At 42.3% G+C, this 16,225-nt stretch overlaps 1 protein-coding gene across 2 annotated transcripts in view; it reads right to left on the reverse strand.

Moving 5' to 3' along the window:
- Positions 1 to 362: 362 nt before the first annotated feature.
- The window catches only part of LOC109634927 (NACHT and WD repeat domain-containing protein 2), a 40,153-nt gene continuing 24,290 nt past the window's right edge, over positions 363 to 16,225 (reverse strand). For both annotated transcript variants that reach the window (XM_020095785.2, XM_069519208.1), the window contains exons 5-8: positions 13,036 to 13,239; positions 12,147 to 12,297; positions 10,826 to 11,415; positions 363 to 7,361 (exon numbers count right to left, since the gene is read on the reverse strand). In XM_020095785.2, coding sequence (XP_019951344.1) covers positions 3,468 to 7,361; positions 10,826 to 11,415; positions 12,147 to 12,297; positions 13,036 to 13,239 — 4,839 coding nt within the window. In that variant the 3' untranslated portion in view covers positions 363 to 3,467. The remainder of the gene's footprint in view (positions 7,362 to 10,825; positions 11,416 to 12,146; positions 12,298 to 13,035; positions 13,240 to 16,225) is intronic.

The following is a 16,225-nucleotide window of genomic DNA, read 5'->3' on the forward strand; positions in this document are numbered from 1 at the left end:
GTGTGTGTGTGCATGTGTGTGTTTTCACTGTACAGGTGCACCGAACATCTTCTAATTATACTGACAATGTCAGCCAGTGTTGGTGAAATATTCACCACGCTTGTCTAACGTTTGGAATCAAACACAGAGGAACAATTACTGACCTATCAAATAATTCTACAGCTCTGTGTGTGTGTGTGTGTTAACATTAAATCTTAAGGTTATGATTTAAGTTTAGGTTAAGGCTAAGCTAAGTTAAGGTTTAGTGGTTAGGCATGAATTAAAGTCATGGAGACGTGTGTCTGTGTGTGTGCACGCTGTCATCACTGTAGGTAAAAAATAACACATGAATTACCGGTTTCCCAGCATGCTCTGCAACACAACTAATTGCTGCTGCTACATCAAGACTTGACTGTAGCCAATTAGAGTGGAGCTTGTTCACGTCTGAATGTAAATAAAAACACTTGCATGTCTAAAAGCAGAGACGTGATTGCGACGTCTTAAAGCAGCAACCTCTAATTACAGTGAAGAGCCCGAGGCGGAGGAGTGGAGGCAAAAAGTGAACCATTTTATTACATTAAAATGTTTCATACAAACAATGCATACACACTAGTTTCATATTGCTTCAGACATAAGTTTTCTTTTCTGTTTGAATTCCAGTTAAACAACTCTGTAACAAAATGTAAGTACAACATTTATGAAAATATAAATCTCTAAACAGGTAAGTCAGTCTTGACAATACAAAGAATACCATAGAAACATTCATTACCAGTATGTCAACTATGAGTTGCAAACATGTAAGTTATTAAAAGTCATTCAAGTTACTGAACATACAATAATACCATGTACTGGCTTCGATATGGACACATTCAAATATACTCTTAAACTGGCATTCCAATATACTGTATTCTATAAGAGGACTCTTTTTTTAAAACTTTTTAGCAAAGATAGCACATATTCTCTATCATAAACATAATCACAGTCAAACACTGAAACGATTTGGTAACAATATAATTACAGTACAAGCCTCAAAAACGAAATGAGACGGTTAACAGAATAAAACACAAATCTCAGCTGGGACTTTGGCAATTACGTGATCTTTTTTTTTGTTGTTGTCAATTTCGAAACTCTCGAGTTGTTGGGAAATAAAAGTATTTTAAAGCTCGATGCTGCTACCCAGTTTGAAATTATCCAAGGGCCGTTATCTCTCGACAATTAAAACCTAGTAAACGTACAATAATAATGGAATAGCCCTTTAAAAGTATATGTCAAAGTGTAAGTGTGTGGGGTTTGTTTTTCAGTCATGCCTGGCAGATCATAGGTGTCATCGGAAAAAATTCCAAATGCTAATTAGGTTTTGGGTTATTACAGACATGCTTGTAAAAAAGCTACAACCTCAATTTTTTTTTTTAGATTGTCAGCGAACCAGATCTTAGCAATTCTTTTTTTTTTTTACTGTGTGTCAACCTGTCATCATGAGTCAGCATCTATTGGCTCATTTACAGCTTGTAAATGATTCACGATCATTTTTGTATCACATATGTAAACCTACGAAAAAACTCAGCATGAATAAATTTAAGTAACTGTGCAAGAAAAAAATTATTGTGGGGGGAAAAAAACTTGAATTTGGCAAAATAGGTAAAATTGTGAGGTTATTCTAATTATATACAAAAAAATAACTGCTTTTGTGAACGTCTGAGTACAGTTTATTTATTCAGAGTATTTTATTTTGAAGTGAAGAAGGTAAACAGGGTGAGGGTATGACATGCAACAAAGCTCCCAGACCAGACTCAAACATTGCAGTTATGTAGCATGCACTTTAACAATTCAGCTACCGAGACGTTCCTTGAGTACGGATTTAAAGCAGAAGGCACACATTCGTTTTTAAAAAAAGACAGTAATTCAAAATGCACATTTTGGCCCTGATTTAGGTTGTAAAGACAGGGCCAAAGTTTATGAAAACATTTTTGGGTTCAATCTGTACTTGGATGTTCACAAAAGAGTTTTTTTTCCCAGAGTATCCTCATTATTTATATTAATTTTGCCAAATGTGTATGCTGAAAACTTTGTGCCCAAACTTTTCTACAACATTATTTTCCTACACTTTCCTGACTTTTAATTTTTCATGCAAAGTTTTTTCCCACAAAGGTTCACAAAAGTTGATACATCACAAATTTCAGATTTCTCAATTTCTATACAAAATATTATTGACCCTTGTTTGAGCCGATAGATTTGTCCACCTCTTCAGTTCATTGCAAGGATGACAACATCTTTGTATTGTATTGGGACCAGGCATATATGGAGAGACTGAAGCATTTCAGCGAGTCAGCTGTAACCTGCAAGTACGTGGACGGCCTTGTGTATTTTTTTCTCGGCAAATCCACAACCTTTTTAAGACAAATCTAGATCACTTCAAACATTTTTTACAATGTTTAATAATTAAATCTAATAAGTTCTCACAAACCACTCATAAAGTGCTTCCAACTATTGTCTAAATCTCTAAATATATTCACTCCTTGTCCTTTTCTACTAGAACATTTGAACAAACTAAACCTAAAGCAAGTACACTGGTTAAGGCGTGAATGTGTATGGTGCTATGCTACACTGTATGCTCAATAGTGGTGTTTCCCTTAAAACGAACAGCACACAAATCGATGGAACAGCAGGTAAATTCACGTCAAATTTACGGCAACCGCTCCAAGATATTTCTACAACTATCATTACAAAGAGCAATGCCGTCGATCTCTCGTGTTGTTGACTGGTTTTCGGTAAACTGATCGATTAGATTTAACGTCAATGCAAGTATTATGCAACTGTGTGAATACTGTGTTTACAAATTCCCTGCATTTTCATAAATCTTGTAATCTGCCCATAAAGAACATTTTAAATTCCAGGCACTCACTTTGATTGCATTAAGCACAACATAACATTTTTTAAGGAGTTGCACAAATTGCAGCAGCCAAAAAGAGATATGTACATATGTTCATAGTTCTTCCATTTTGTAAAGTACTGACTGATGTAAATACAAACATAAATATACTTGTAAGAACAACATTATGGCTTAATGTGCACAATGTAAATAAATATAATGTACAATGAAAGTGGCTAAGATCACTGGAATGGCTTTGAAAATGTTTGAACAAGACATTTGAATAATAACTTTGTTCTTCAAATGCAAAAGGACACATAATGGCAAACTAATAACTCACGCAGTTTACATTTTTTTTCTTTTCAAAAACATAGTATTTTTCTAACAGTCTTCATGTGTAAAACAAACAGTAACTGTATCATAAGTTGGAAGTAAGTAATACATAATTTGAGTGCAGCGTTTAAGTGGTCGGCCCATTAACTACCCAGAGGGCTGACATCTGCAGCTGAATCACGTGGCTGTAAACAAGAATCAACTGCAACCCCAGAGATTCTAAACTTGGTCATCTTGTCTCCAACCTCCTGTCCAAACTCCACCTCCCTCTTTTGTTCTCCACCTATCACTGCAGCAGTTCAGTCTTTTTTGTAGGCGTTGTTGACTCCACTTCACCGGAGTCAGACACGTTGATGGGACTGTCCCTGGAGAAGACCTCTGTTGACTCCCTCCAAATGCAGTCGGCTACGGTCTTGAAGGAATGGTTGCCACATTTGGGACGCACCTTTTGCGAGGCATTGTTGACAATCTGTCGGCTGTTGGAGGTGGCTATCTTAATCTTGAGGGCAGCATCTACACGGTCCACTACGGTGTAAGTGCCGATGCTGCCGTCTTCAAAGCCGATGATGATGTTTAATGCTCGCTGGGAGAGAGACAAGAAGGTGGGAGTTTTGTAAAGCGAGCATGTACCGATACTCTTACCATCAGCAAGGCGCATCACGATCAGATTGGACACAACACCGGCTTCGTCATCTTCATCACAGTTCCGGAAACAGACATAGACTAGGTAACGTCCATCTCTAGATAATTTCTGACGCCAGATTATACCAGCAGCATGGACAAGCCTCAGCTTCCCACTGTGGAGATCCAGGACGTTAATATTCTCATCACCCTTGGAGACGATTCCTAGTTTCCCATTGGGTGAGATTTGGAAGTCCTCTAGATTTTTGAGGAAGTTGGTTGGTAATTGGACACGCCTGCAAACGGACTCATCTGCCACATTCCAGATGAAGACAGTCTCGGTGGATGTGATGAACACAGCACAGTCGGGGCAGTCAGGAATCAGCTTGAAGTTGACAATGGTAATACCATCATCGCACACAAACTTCTTGGATACGCTCCCCGACCATAGGCTGACAGCAAGGAGTTTGTTTTTGGAAGTTCCCACAAGGAAAGTGTTTGCTGTGGTGACCAGTGCATTTTGGAGGGTGACTAAGATGTTGCACACTTTGTGACCAGTAGCAAGCCTCCAGACTCTGGAGGCGTTCTGCTCACAGAGCGACACCACAAACTGGTCATTGTGGGTGATTAGCAGCTGCGATATTCTCTGTCCATTGATGCGGAAGATGTTTTCTCCAGTGTTGGTTTGCCAAATGTACTGGCTGGACTTGTCATCTGAAGTCACCATGAGATCCCCTGAGGACGTGAGGACACAGTTCTCCACTATACCCTCGTGCTTGAAGATGGTCTCAATAAAGCCTGTGCTGAAGTTCCACTTGTGGACAGCTTCTGAGCCATCCATGGTAAACACGTAATCTTCTCTGCCAGATAGCAGCAAGGTCTGAATCTTCTTGCCTGTTTTGTCAATATTTGACATGGCGGTGATAATGTCAATGTCCCAAACAGAGAGCACTCCACTACTTGCAACAGAAAGCAGCAAGTTGTGGTGAACTGATTTAATGAGTTTGACAATAGCCCCTGAGATCTCTATCAGGCTGGCCATGCACTGTCCACTGTCCCTCCTCCAAACAAAGATGGAGGAGGTGTTCTCCATTGAGGCCACAATACTTTGTCCATTCTTTGAGAGAACAGCAGCAACAAAGCGTTCAGTGCGTTTGGCCTTGAACTTCTCTACCATTTTCCACACTTTAGTATCGAGTACTTCAATACTTGTGGCCTTGCAAATGAGAATGGAGCGCTGGTCCTCTGATAACTCAATGCCCACCACTTCACTGTCATCCCCTCTACAGTCGTAATCCTCCATCAGCCTTGGGTTGTTGATCTCTTTGGTGTTCCATACTGACAAACTGCCTTCATTGTCAATCATCACCATTTGGTTAAGGGTGTCCAGCACAAGGATGGATTTGACGAACCCCCCAGAAAACTCGGAGGTCACAGTGGCCAGCTTGTCCCCATTTCCTAGATGAAAGATGGATGCAGTGTTGAGGTACTGGCCGCAGAAGGCATACATTCCATCCGGAGAGCACTGGACACACGTCACCTCGTACCAGCAATGGAACTGGTAGAGAGGCCAGCCGTAGAGTAGGTCAATGACGTTGACGTCTTTACTAGCCTCAAGCCAAGCCAAAGCGTGATGGGTGGACAAGGTAAAACCATTGATGAAGGCAACCCCACCAGCGACGCCACCATGCTTGGACCCCTTGATTTCGACCTCAGATAAAAGGCAGGACTTGTGATTATCATAGATAAGCAGCGTGTTTTTGGTTGTGGCCACGACCAGATACTTTTCATCAGTGGTTAGCCTGATTCCCAGCACAACAGATTTGGCTGTGTCGATCTGTCGCAGGAGCTGTCTGCTCTCTACATCCCAGGTACTGACAGACCCATCTTCCAGGGCTACGAGGACTATGTTTGGAGCTAGAGTTGGCAAGATCTCCACAATCTGCATGTAGCTAGAGCACAGAGGAAGCCTCTCTGGACTGTAGGTGACGTCCATAGAGGAGTGGAGAGGCACTATGGAGCAGTACTTCGGACCATCTTTGTCACACTCCAAGAGTAGGTGTCTGAGTTTGGGGAGGGAGGTGACAACGGGCAGGAGTCGTTGCTGCAGTTCAGCAGACAGTGATGCTGGATTCTTCAGAACTTTCACCTTGATGCTACGTAAAGTGGTGGCCAAGAACTTTAGCTCTTTCTCTTGGGTGTAGCTGTAAGCTAGGTCAATGTCAGTTAAAGCCTTTTCAAACTGGCCGATCTTGATCATTGTGTAGAGCCAGCTGAAGTTCATGATCACACCAAACATGAGGTCATCGGTGCGCCCACTCCTGGTGAGGTGGTACACCAGCTCTGTCATCTTTCTGTGGTTGACAAAGAATATGTCAGGCTCCAAAAGGTTGCACTGGAACACCCAAGGCTGCTCAGGAGTTTGCCTGTCATAGGAGTACTTATCAGATGATGTTTTTTCATGGGACTGTTGATGGGGATTTTTGTGATGAGATATGTTGAGTGAAGTGAAATGGTTGTTATCGTAAGTAAAGATCTTCTTCCTTCCTCCTGACCAGGCTCCCAGGAAGTACTCCGCTAAAAGGCTGTGCATTTGATGGACATCCTCCTCATTGCTAAGATACAGCTTCTGGGCAATGAGATGCAGGTGCCTGTTGGCCCAGACCATCAGGGTGACGTTTCGTACTTGACGTTCCACCAGATAACCCTCCAGCTCCTCTCTGAGCCTTGCAACCAAGTCATAGGAAATCCTCAAAGGGTTTTTGAGGTAGGTTGCTACAATAACATCCCCAAGAACAATGTTATCCAGAGACAGAATATCCTCCAGCTCAACCTCAGTTAGTCCAGCCTTGGCCATGGTGATGTACCCTAATGCTCTGAAGACAAATCGTTGTCCCAACTTGTTCTCCACTGAGTAGAAGAGCTGCTCTATGCTTTCATGCACTGTGGAACACAAGGACTTATCATCCACATCTTTGTGAGACCTCCAGTGAACTACCTCTCTGTAGATGAGGTTGACAAACATGGGTAATGTACACTTCGCAAGTGCCTCATTGACGTAGATCTGTTGGCCTGAGGTGACTTTCCTCTTCACCCCCAGCAACTGCTGCTTCAGTGTCTGGCTGCAAATCTTGCGGTCTCTCTGAATTAATTCCACGTAATACCCCTCATCGTGGATGAGATGTCGAAGCTTCTGCAGGATCCCGTGTTTATTCGGCAACGTTGAGACTACAATGCGGACTGTCCGGGGCAGGTGTATGGGGAGCCACCACAGCTTGCGAGCTTCATCTGCATCTGAGAGCTGCTCCAGGGCATCCAGGACGATGACCAAGGGCCTGTGGAACGTGGATTCCCCAAGAAGGTTGATCAGGAGCTCCCTCATCTCCTGGATCTTGTTAGGCAAAAAGTGAATCAGGCAGCGGTAGTTAATTGCAATCTGTTCACATATGCTCTGGAGGAGGGTGCGCAGGTCTGTGGAGAGCTGGCTGGAGCCGATAAAACGGACGACAACTACTGGGTCGGTTTCAGGGCCCATCTCTTTCTGCAGCAACGTGTAGGCCTGAAAAACAGCATTGAAGTTGAATATTAATATAAAATAATATATAAATAGAGAATATATTCTTTTCAGCAAGTACTCCATATTTTAATAACTAATATTATTTCAGGATCTAAACTGGAACCCTAATCTGTAAAATCCTCACATTTCTAAAATATAGATTTTGAAATGGAAAACATTTCCCAAAACCACTGGGAGCACACATTTTTTTACGAGAGTAGAATTTACTATTACTCTGTGAGGTCTGGTTAGAGAAACACAGTCAAACAACAAGAATAATGAAGCTCTACAGTGAGGGCAGAGGGATTCAATTAATTGTTATCCTAACAGTATGAGGCAGGGCTCATTAGCACAGCACAGAGAAGAGATCTAATACAGTTTCACCTTATGACCGCTCGTCTCTGCTACACCAACGGTCTATCTTTTATTAGATACAGAAACATATATAACACATAACATGTAAGTTTTTAATGTCCTGAAAACGTCCTCAGTCATTAATACATATTACTTAATATATGAGTAATATTACCATGAGAAATACTCCATGAATGAGCTCTACTCCTCCATCATTGATATTATAATTTCATTCATGAATTCATTACATTTCGCAGCTGAGGTTTCGTGAGACATTAAGATGTTGTGTGACATTTTTAGGGCAACGACGATGATGCCGATTCCACTTTTAGCTGTGAGAACGCGTGAGAGAGAGAAAAACAGAAACGTAGAATCAGCCTGTGGAGTATTTACCATTAGAAAAGATTTTTTGTGTGTGACTGAATTTATGAAACTGAAAATAAAGACCTGAATATAATCTTTTTTCAGCCAGCCTGATATTAATACACTGTTTTTCGCTCATTTATGTAAAGTTACAATAAAAAACAATTATATGATACATCAGCTAATTCCTATTGTTACAATCATCCATAAATGAAAGTCCACACAACTTTAATTAACCTGACTCGTGCACAGCTATTATCACATGCCCGAAATTCAGCAACGTCTCTGAAGACTCGTTCCTGCATCGCCAATATTCTCTAACGGTGCCAAAGCAGCCGTTGCACTGTAAAGAACCTATTAGAAGCTGCTGTATATTAGGCTATAACAGTCTATTTAACAACTAGGGCCCTATCTCACAGCGCAAAGCGGAACAAAGCGTGATGCATGGGCTTGTCGGTCTTAAAATGAGGTGCAGTCCAACGCATTGTTGGCTTGTTGCTGTCATGAGGCGGCAGAGAGGAACTGTGTGATTGACCTAAAAATAACTGGTCTGAAAATCAATGGCTCCATTTTTGACAGTTATTTTATAGGTGCATCATCAAGATAGTAATAAACACCAATACAGGCGGGTGCACAAGGCTCTTACACACAGATGGTCTGCTCTTGCACAAAGTCAAAGTGCGTCATCTCTCCTTATCACAACCTGTGCACAATAAAGTTGAGAATAAAAGTGAAACTAAAAACTAGGAACGTTTTTTTGACCTAGAAACAAACCAAAATGGCAACATCATCGACCTCTGTTGCTTGAAGTAACAGGAGGTAGATGATTCACTAAAGTGAAATACAGAAACGTGAAAGATATACTTTAGGTAGTTATATCCCATCACTACTTTTAACTACAAACAAGCCACAGCTCGGGCTTCTTAAAAGGACGAGAGAGACCTGTATTTTTTTAACAGACCCTGTGTGAGTCCAGCTCAATAGCAAAGACATAAACGCTGCAAGAGTCCAATGAATCAAAGGAAACAGGTTCGATGTAGAATCTCACCCTGTGGACAAAGTCCCCAAAACACCTCTGTCCTCTCTTAGTCCAACAGAAATCTAATAATATCTACCTCTCCTTCAAATCCCAGGGCCACAAGGGATTTTAAACTTTTCAATTTTTAGTTTTTACTTGAGTAAAGCTTAAAAAATGACACAGGACTAATACACAGGCATGTTTTCAGCTGTAGAAGCAGGTTAAAAGAAAATCGGAGTAAAAAATTGGCTTTGTCTTTTCACTAAATCACAAAGTGGACGGATTCAAAAAATATAAAACAGCCCACTCGCAATACGGTCGTGCGATTAATCATTCAGCTCATCTTTGTGTGGGCAATAACATACTTTGCCTCCAGCCGTTTGTTAATCAAGTGTTTGAATGAATCATTTCATTTTGTTTAGCCACAACAGGCTTTTTCTTTGCACGTGTGAAAATGATTCGTCAAGTTTGACTTGATGAAGCAGATATTTACGTTTCCTCTGCATGTCTTGTGCATGTTTCCCCCTTTTTTATTCACAAAAACTGCTGGTGCGACTGTCAAGGAGCAGCCGTGCTACCGTGACGGAAACTGAAAAGATTGAACCGCAATGAAAACTGTTTGTAGCAGCTGAGCATTTTCCAATTCACCCACTGCCGTTGTACAACTTCTCAATTTTTTACAACAGTGATTCGTCCTCCTGCATCCTTGAGTTTGTTTTTCCTTCCCACTCCTCTCATCTATCAGTAAGCTCTGCTGTGTGTGTGTGTGTGTTGGTGTCTGTGTGTGTGTTTGCACTTCCTTTACTTTATGTAACTCTTATTTCAAATTTTCTTATGTGCCTACCTCTGCAATCTTTAACTTTTGCCTTTAGTCCTCCATCATCATTTGTTCTGCTGCTTGTTTTGTTTGTGTTCGTGTATCTTGTAACATTTTATAAATCTACTCCCAGGTGATGTGAATGGCGCTTCTAACAAATCGCTGTATTAATGTGACATTTATAATAAAGCTTGGACGGGAGCAGTGGAAATGTGGGTGTCTCGGCTACGGTGTGATGCTAATGTAGGTGGACGCAGCCAGATGGTACACACACACACACACACACACACACACACACACACAATTTATTTGCACTACAGATGTTCACACCTAAATGTTGAAAAAATATAACTTCTATAAATTAGACATGATGGTGAATATCCCTTGAACATTTTTATTCACATTCATTTGTTTTTAAACCTGGCTTTTCACATTTCCATATTTGGAATGTATTCACAGTTTTACTTTCTTTACTGCACTGTACATTTCCTTGTTAGAGTTTTATGTTCCCAGCTTTAGGTTTAGGAGTCGTGGAGCTCAGGATCATGGGACGTATCTGCTATTATAAGTTTACACCCTCACCTGAGGAAGGCCATGGTGGAGTTTATGATTAGTAATCTTTGTTTTCTAGAAATTATAATCGTTAGCAAGAGCTGGATCTAATTTTCTTTCTACTTTAATCTGCTTGTTTTTCGTGGTATTTAAAATTTGGAATCCATGTCTGGTTCAATCGTTGACTGAACATGATATAGACACACAGATGGTGAAGCAAGTGTCTGATGAGATGGGCATTTGCACAATCCCAAAGATGGACACACGCTCACATCAGACAGACACACAAATGATAACGAACGGTGAGAGTGACACACAAAAGCAGAAGCATAATTTCAACCTGTAACCTCGCTGACACCTTACCTCTTTGGCCACCTCAGACAACAGCAGCGTCTTTCCGGTGCACGGCCCTCCATACACCACCAGGGGGCTCATTCTGCTCCCCTTGGACGGCATCAGATACTCCTGCACGTAATCCAGCGTCTCGGCCTTGTACTCGTAGTGCGCTGCGTAGTTCTTACAGAGCGACAGGTGCTGCAGGATCTCGTCATACAGCGGGTCAGTCTCCGTGTCAAAGTTCTGCTGCACCGTGGCCTGGATGATGTCCACCATGTCCTCGTAGAACTGCTTACACAGACCCTCCACATAGTGGCTCTCCACTTCCTGCGAGTAGCCCAGCTTCATGTCGCAGTGCGTGACCGAGGAGTAGACGCGGAGGTTGGAGGCAGCGACGACCGTCGGGATGAATTCGTCCCGCACCTTGAGAAGGCGTTCGTAGGACTCCTGGTTGCGCATGATGCGGTCGCCACTGACCACGATGTCCATGTAGCGGGTCATCTCGGGGAGCTTGGCGAAACGGTCGAAGTTTGAGATCTTGCGAATGTAGCAGACGCATTTCCTGAGAAAGGCAGGAGTTTGTTTCCCGAGGGCAAAGTCTAGTTCATCCTCTAAGGCTGAAACAAGAGGAAAGCACCAATTTTCATATCTGACGTCATAAAAAAACTCCTACGTTTCCTAATTCTGTAATTTTTGCAGGCAGCTGATAAAGGCCAATCGTAATGTACAACCTGTGAAGATTAAAGTCGAGCAGATGTAGGATTTAGATTTCTTCCTCTAGCAAAGCGGAACAGATTTTAGGAGCTTTCACCCTCCGATTAGATAGATTTCTCTTGAGCCTCATTTAAGAAGAAACAAAGTTGATAAAATCACATAAGCCAGAGCTGCTGAACTGTATCGCAGGCTCCCCCACACAGAGCGGACTGACTGAGACTCTCCTGTCTAATTAGGTGGGAAAATAAAGTGTGAAATGGAAAAGTTTGGGAATTCCAGGAGATGACAGAACTTCCTCTGTACAGCGAAATCAGATTTGTGTTATTTCTAACATGTAAAAGGCAACAAGCTTAAAATAAAAAAACGGAGAAATCACAAAAAACAACAGATAATAAAAAGAACAAATAATGTTTTTCTTATTTGCCGACAGATTCAGTGTCGTGCAGAACGTTCACAGCTCAGATTGAATGCCAAACCAAATTTAACGATGTAAAAATCAATACATTATTTCTAAAACCCAGAGAAGCTGAAGTGAGCTGTGACATAAGTTTCAAAAGGTCAAAAAGAGACCGAATCAAGATTAACGATATGAAAAGACATCAAAGAAAAAGAAGAGCGTGGACCTGAAACTCACCAGAGCAAAGGAATTTCTTGGCCTGAGCGCTCTTCATGGTCCCCTTCTCCTGGAGCTGCAGCACGGCCGTTCTGAAGATCTTCTTGATCTCCTCCGACACGTTCCTCCAGGCCTTGTCGTTCTTGGTCTTGGCCGCGCTGCTCGACTCCATCTGAGCGGGACAGAGGACGAGGGAGGGGACGCAGTGGGTTTACAGTGACACGGAGCATGTCATCATGGGAACGCTGCCGTTCTTGTTTTGACACGTACAGTTACCATAGAGATGTTGCTGCGTGTCTGATGTAGGAAACATTTACGCTGATTGTGTGCTCGTCCCACGCTGGAGAACAATAGGGCAGATTCTTATGGGTGGATTTCCCCATCTTGATTCAAGACTGTGATCTTTCAGTTTGAGAGCAGCGCTTGTTTATTGCACATTCATATTTTGTTATGCTTTCACTCAAAAAGCCCCTGCTTGTGCTCAAACTCAGATATTTTGTTGCTTGGACAGATTTCCTACACTTCAGCTTCAGCTCTTTCCCTTAAACTGCTTCTGTGCGCAGGAAAAACATCTGGATTCTTAATTCTGTGCTCAGAGTCTTCCCTCAAAACTACCTAAAGCTAAACATTTTTATTCAAAAATAACTGTGCTGTTCCTAAACGAATTTTATGAGACAAAACAAATTTGGTTTCTTCTCCATACGGCAGATAAAATGTTCCACTAGGAGAAGTAAATTCAGCTCCAGGACGAGAATCTATTAACTGCACCGTTATAGCCTTCCAGTATGTAAAGTTATCACGTCGTGTGGGTATAATAACACTTTAGAAAGACCAATAACCATCAACAAATCCCCTTTTCTGCCAATAACAGTGTTTAAAAGCGTCTTTTACAGCAGGTGGTTGGACTTACAGAGTTCTGGTAGTTCTTAAGCATTTGGGCTTTGGGTTTGAGGTAGTATGCGGGTGGCACAGAGTTTTCATCCCTGCAGTACCACTCCTCCAAGATGTGTGTGTCCAGCCCGGCCTCCACTGCTGCGTCTAGGATCATCTCAAACTCGGCAGACTCCACTTCCCCCGGCACCCGGATGCTGCCGTACTTTTCTCCCACCAGACCCTGAGGGGAGGGAGGGAGGGAGGAGGAAAGAGGTGGAGGGCAGGGAAGGTGAGAGGGAGAGCAAGGCAACGTGAATCATCCTGATCTTCTAAGCTGTTTTATGGCTCTATTTTTTGGATCAGTGGCGCATGGTGAGTGGTGGAGTCAATGATGCCCACAGTGCAACGCGTTTAAGGTAATTTCCGAGCTGCAGGGTTGACGGGGGTGCATCCAGCAGCCACTTTGTGACATCAGGGACGTACAGGCTGCTGGCAACTCAACATTACAAAGTAGAAATTAAGCTGTATTTACATAATTCATTTTAGAACAAACAAATTACAGTAAATTCTACAAAATAATTGTTGAGCTAAAATTATAAATATAACTTATTTTGAAATACTGAACAATTTAACATTTTTCAGTATTTATGTACGATTCATTATAGAAAAGAATAAAGTAGGACTCTCACACACACTTTGTCTAAATAAACTTGGGTTTTAAAGTTTACATATGACATTCACTGCTCAGTGCGATACGAACAACCTAAAATTAAAAAAAAACTTTTTTAGCTTTCTGTCCAGTCAGAACCAGGAGCATCAATTCCTACTTGTCAATCATCGTCTTAAATAAGAAAACAAGTCGATTTGTTCTGCTGCTGAGACACAAACGTTTCAGTGACACACTGTTATATAAAAGCTAAAGCTTCGGCCAAATTCCCTAATGCTCAGTAATCGGCAGTGTTAAATAAAATGAGCAGATTTGCTTTATATTTAGAACAGATGGCACTGTTTTAAATGAAAGGAAATTAATGCTTTAATTTGAAAGGAGGTCTGTTTATTTGAGAGAATAAATGTCTGGGAGTGTGAAATTAAATTTAAAGGTTATTTTAATCTTAATCACGACCTTCGTCATCATCACCGTCATCATCATCATCGGGCTGACACACCAAAGCCAATTCTGACAATCTGTGTTTAGTCAGAAACCAGAACACTGGGCACAGTCGCTGCATAATTAGACATTATCATATTAAATTGTGGCCTTTTCATTTCCCTATTATTCCCACTCCACATGGCATATCTACTGTAAGCTCCAGTGAGTCTTCCCCTCGGAAAGGATCGGGGCCGTTTCCTGGCCTGGTTCATGAAGTGCTCCATCAGTCACATTCAAGGAAAATAGGAGAAAAGATTGGCAACACTGGAAACCCCCCACCCACACTACATGACCGGCTGATCTTTGCTGCATGTGTCGTAATTCCCATGTAGCTGAAGCCTCGGGGAGGAAGCTGCAGAGCGAGTGAGGGACAGGCCAAGTGACTGTGAGCTCTGATGAGCAGGAAAACTACGTTCGCACGCTCGCGGCAATGGCGCTTCAAAGCCGCGCCACGCTGGACTCCTCGTTCCCTTGGCAGTCGCAGCGGGAACAGATGCAGAGAACGAGCGGAGTCAGTCGATGCGGCATGTGGCACGGGCTGCAGGACGGCCTACTCTCAAAACCCACAAATGCCCGCGCTCGCTTCATTTACATACACAAAGCTTTGCCCATGTTTTTGCACAAATTTGGTACCAAAGGGTCATTTTACAGCATCTTTTGGATGCAGGAGATAGTTTCTATGTAGCGTATCAGTTGTTTCGGAGGAGGAGGTGTCATTTGCACCATTGGGCATTGAGTCCCTTCCATTTTTTTCCCATGTATCATTGCATAAACACAGATTTAATCAGTGAAACAGATTAAGTCACCTGAAATTAAGTTTAAGGGCCACAGACAAACAAAGAGGAAAAAGTAATAAATGAATGTCTGTGACTGAGTCTGCTGTGACTGGAATATTCAAGTTAATCCAATAAGAATGTTAATTTAAGAGCAAAACAAGAGCCGGAAATCATTATGAGTAGCAGAGAGAGGGGGCTGGGATTCCCCCTGTGTGTGATGCTTTGTGCCAAAAATAAAGAATGAAATAGATAAGTAGGGCAGGCTGCTCGCTATCTTCACGAGTGATTGACGGTGGAAGGTCACGAGCTGGATTCAAGCCCGAACTGTTTCCAGTGACAGATGCACCTTTTAGCTCGGGGGGTGCTTCAAAAGAGAGAAAACGTTTAACTTCTTTATTTTTGACAGTCGCTCTGCAGAATGGAAACAGACGGGTTCAGTTCTCAGCAGAAATGTGGAGCAGTTAGCTTACAGTCAGATGAAGTAAGTCAGGAGCACACAACTGATGTTGTATCATGAACGAGGCTTTTTTCTGGCCTGAACCTGTAACATTATACTGCGTAACATGCTACTATAGACTTTATATAAAGATGGACGACGTGTTTCCACTTCCTGCCACTTCCAGACATCGAGCTAAAATATCAAAGGCTGCCATCTTGGACTGAGAAAATCATTTGGAGCCAGTCATCACAGATTAAACAACTGAATTAAACAATTACAGTATGCCGGGCCAATCAGTGGGGATAGTCAGGTCACCTCATCTGCCAGCTTAAGATGAATCGCTATGAGTCACGGTGCTGCAGTGTTGTGTCAGGAGAGGATGAGGGGAGCTGAACTACAGTAATGTAGAGAGAGAGACATACAGTGTGTGAGGGAGAGAGAGTGACGTAGGGAGAACGGTCACTGTCAGCTTGCCTTGTGTGTGTGTGTGTGTGTGTGTGTGTGTGTTTCCAGTCAATATGACAAGAATCAAGTGATCAAATGCAAACACGGACAAATGTGTGTGTGCTTAATCTTCTGTCACTGGCGTCACCCTGCTGACTCGCAAAAGCCAAACTGTAAAAAGAAATGTCCAAATATTTGCTGGGCGGTTTTAACGCGCCTGTCTTAGCCAGAGCTTGTGTGGAATGAGGCCGTCTGAAGTGGATTAGAGCGGCTGACAACTTCACTCCGCCCTGGTGTGTGTGTTCGTGTCGGGGTTGCAGAAGTTCTTATTATATTTTAGAAATCGCAGGTGCAAGAAAGACGGGAGGCTAAAGTGACAAAAGCAAAGCAGATGGGGGCCAAATGCAGTTCTAGTTTT

The sequence above is a fragment of the Paralichthys olivaceus genome, chromosome 22, assembly GCF_024713975.1.
Source record: "Paralichthys olivaceus isolate ysfri-2021 chromosome 22, ASM2471397v2, whole genome shotgun sequence".
Lineage (NCBI taxonomy): Eukaryota > Metazoa > Chordata > Actinopteri > Pleuronectiformes > Paralichthyidae > Paralichthys > Paralichthys olivaceus.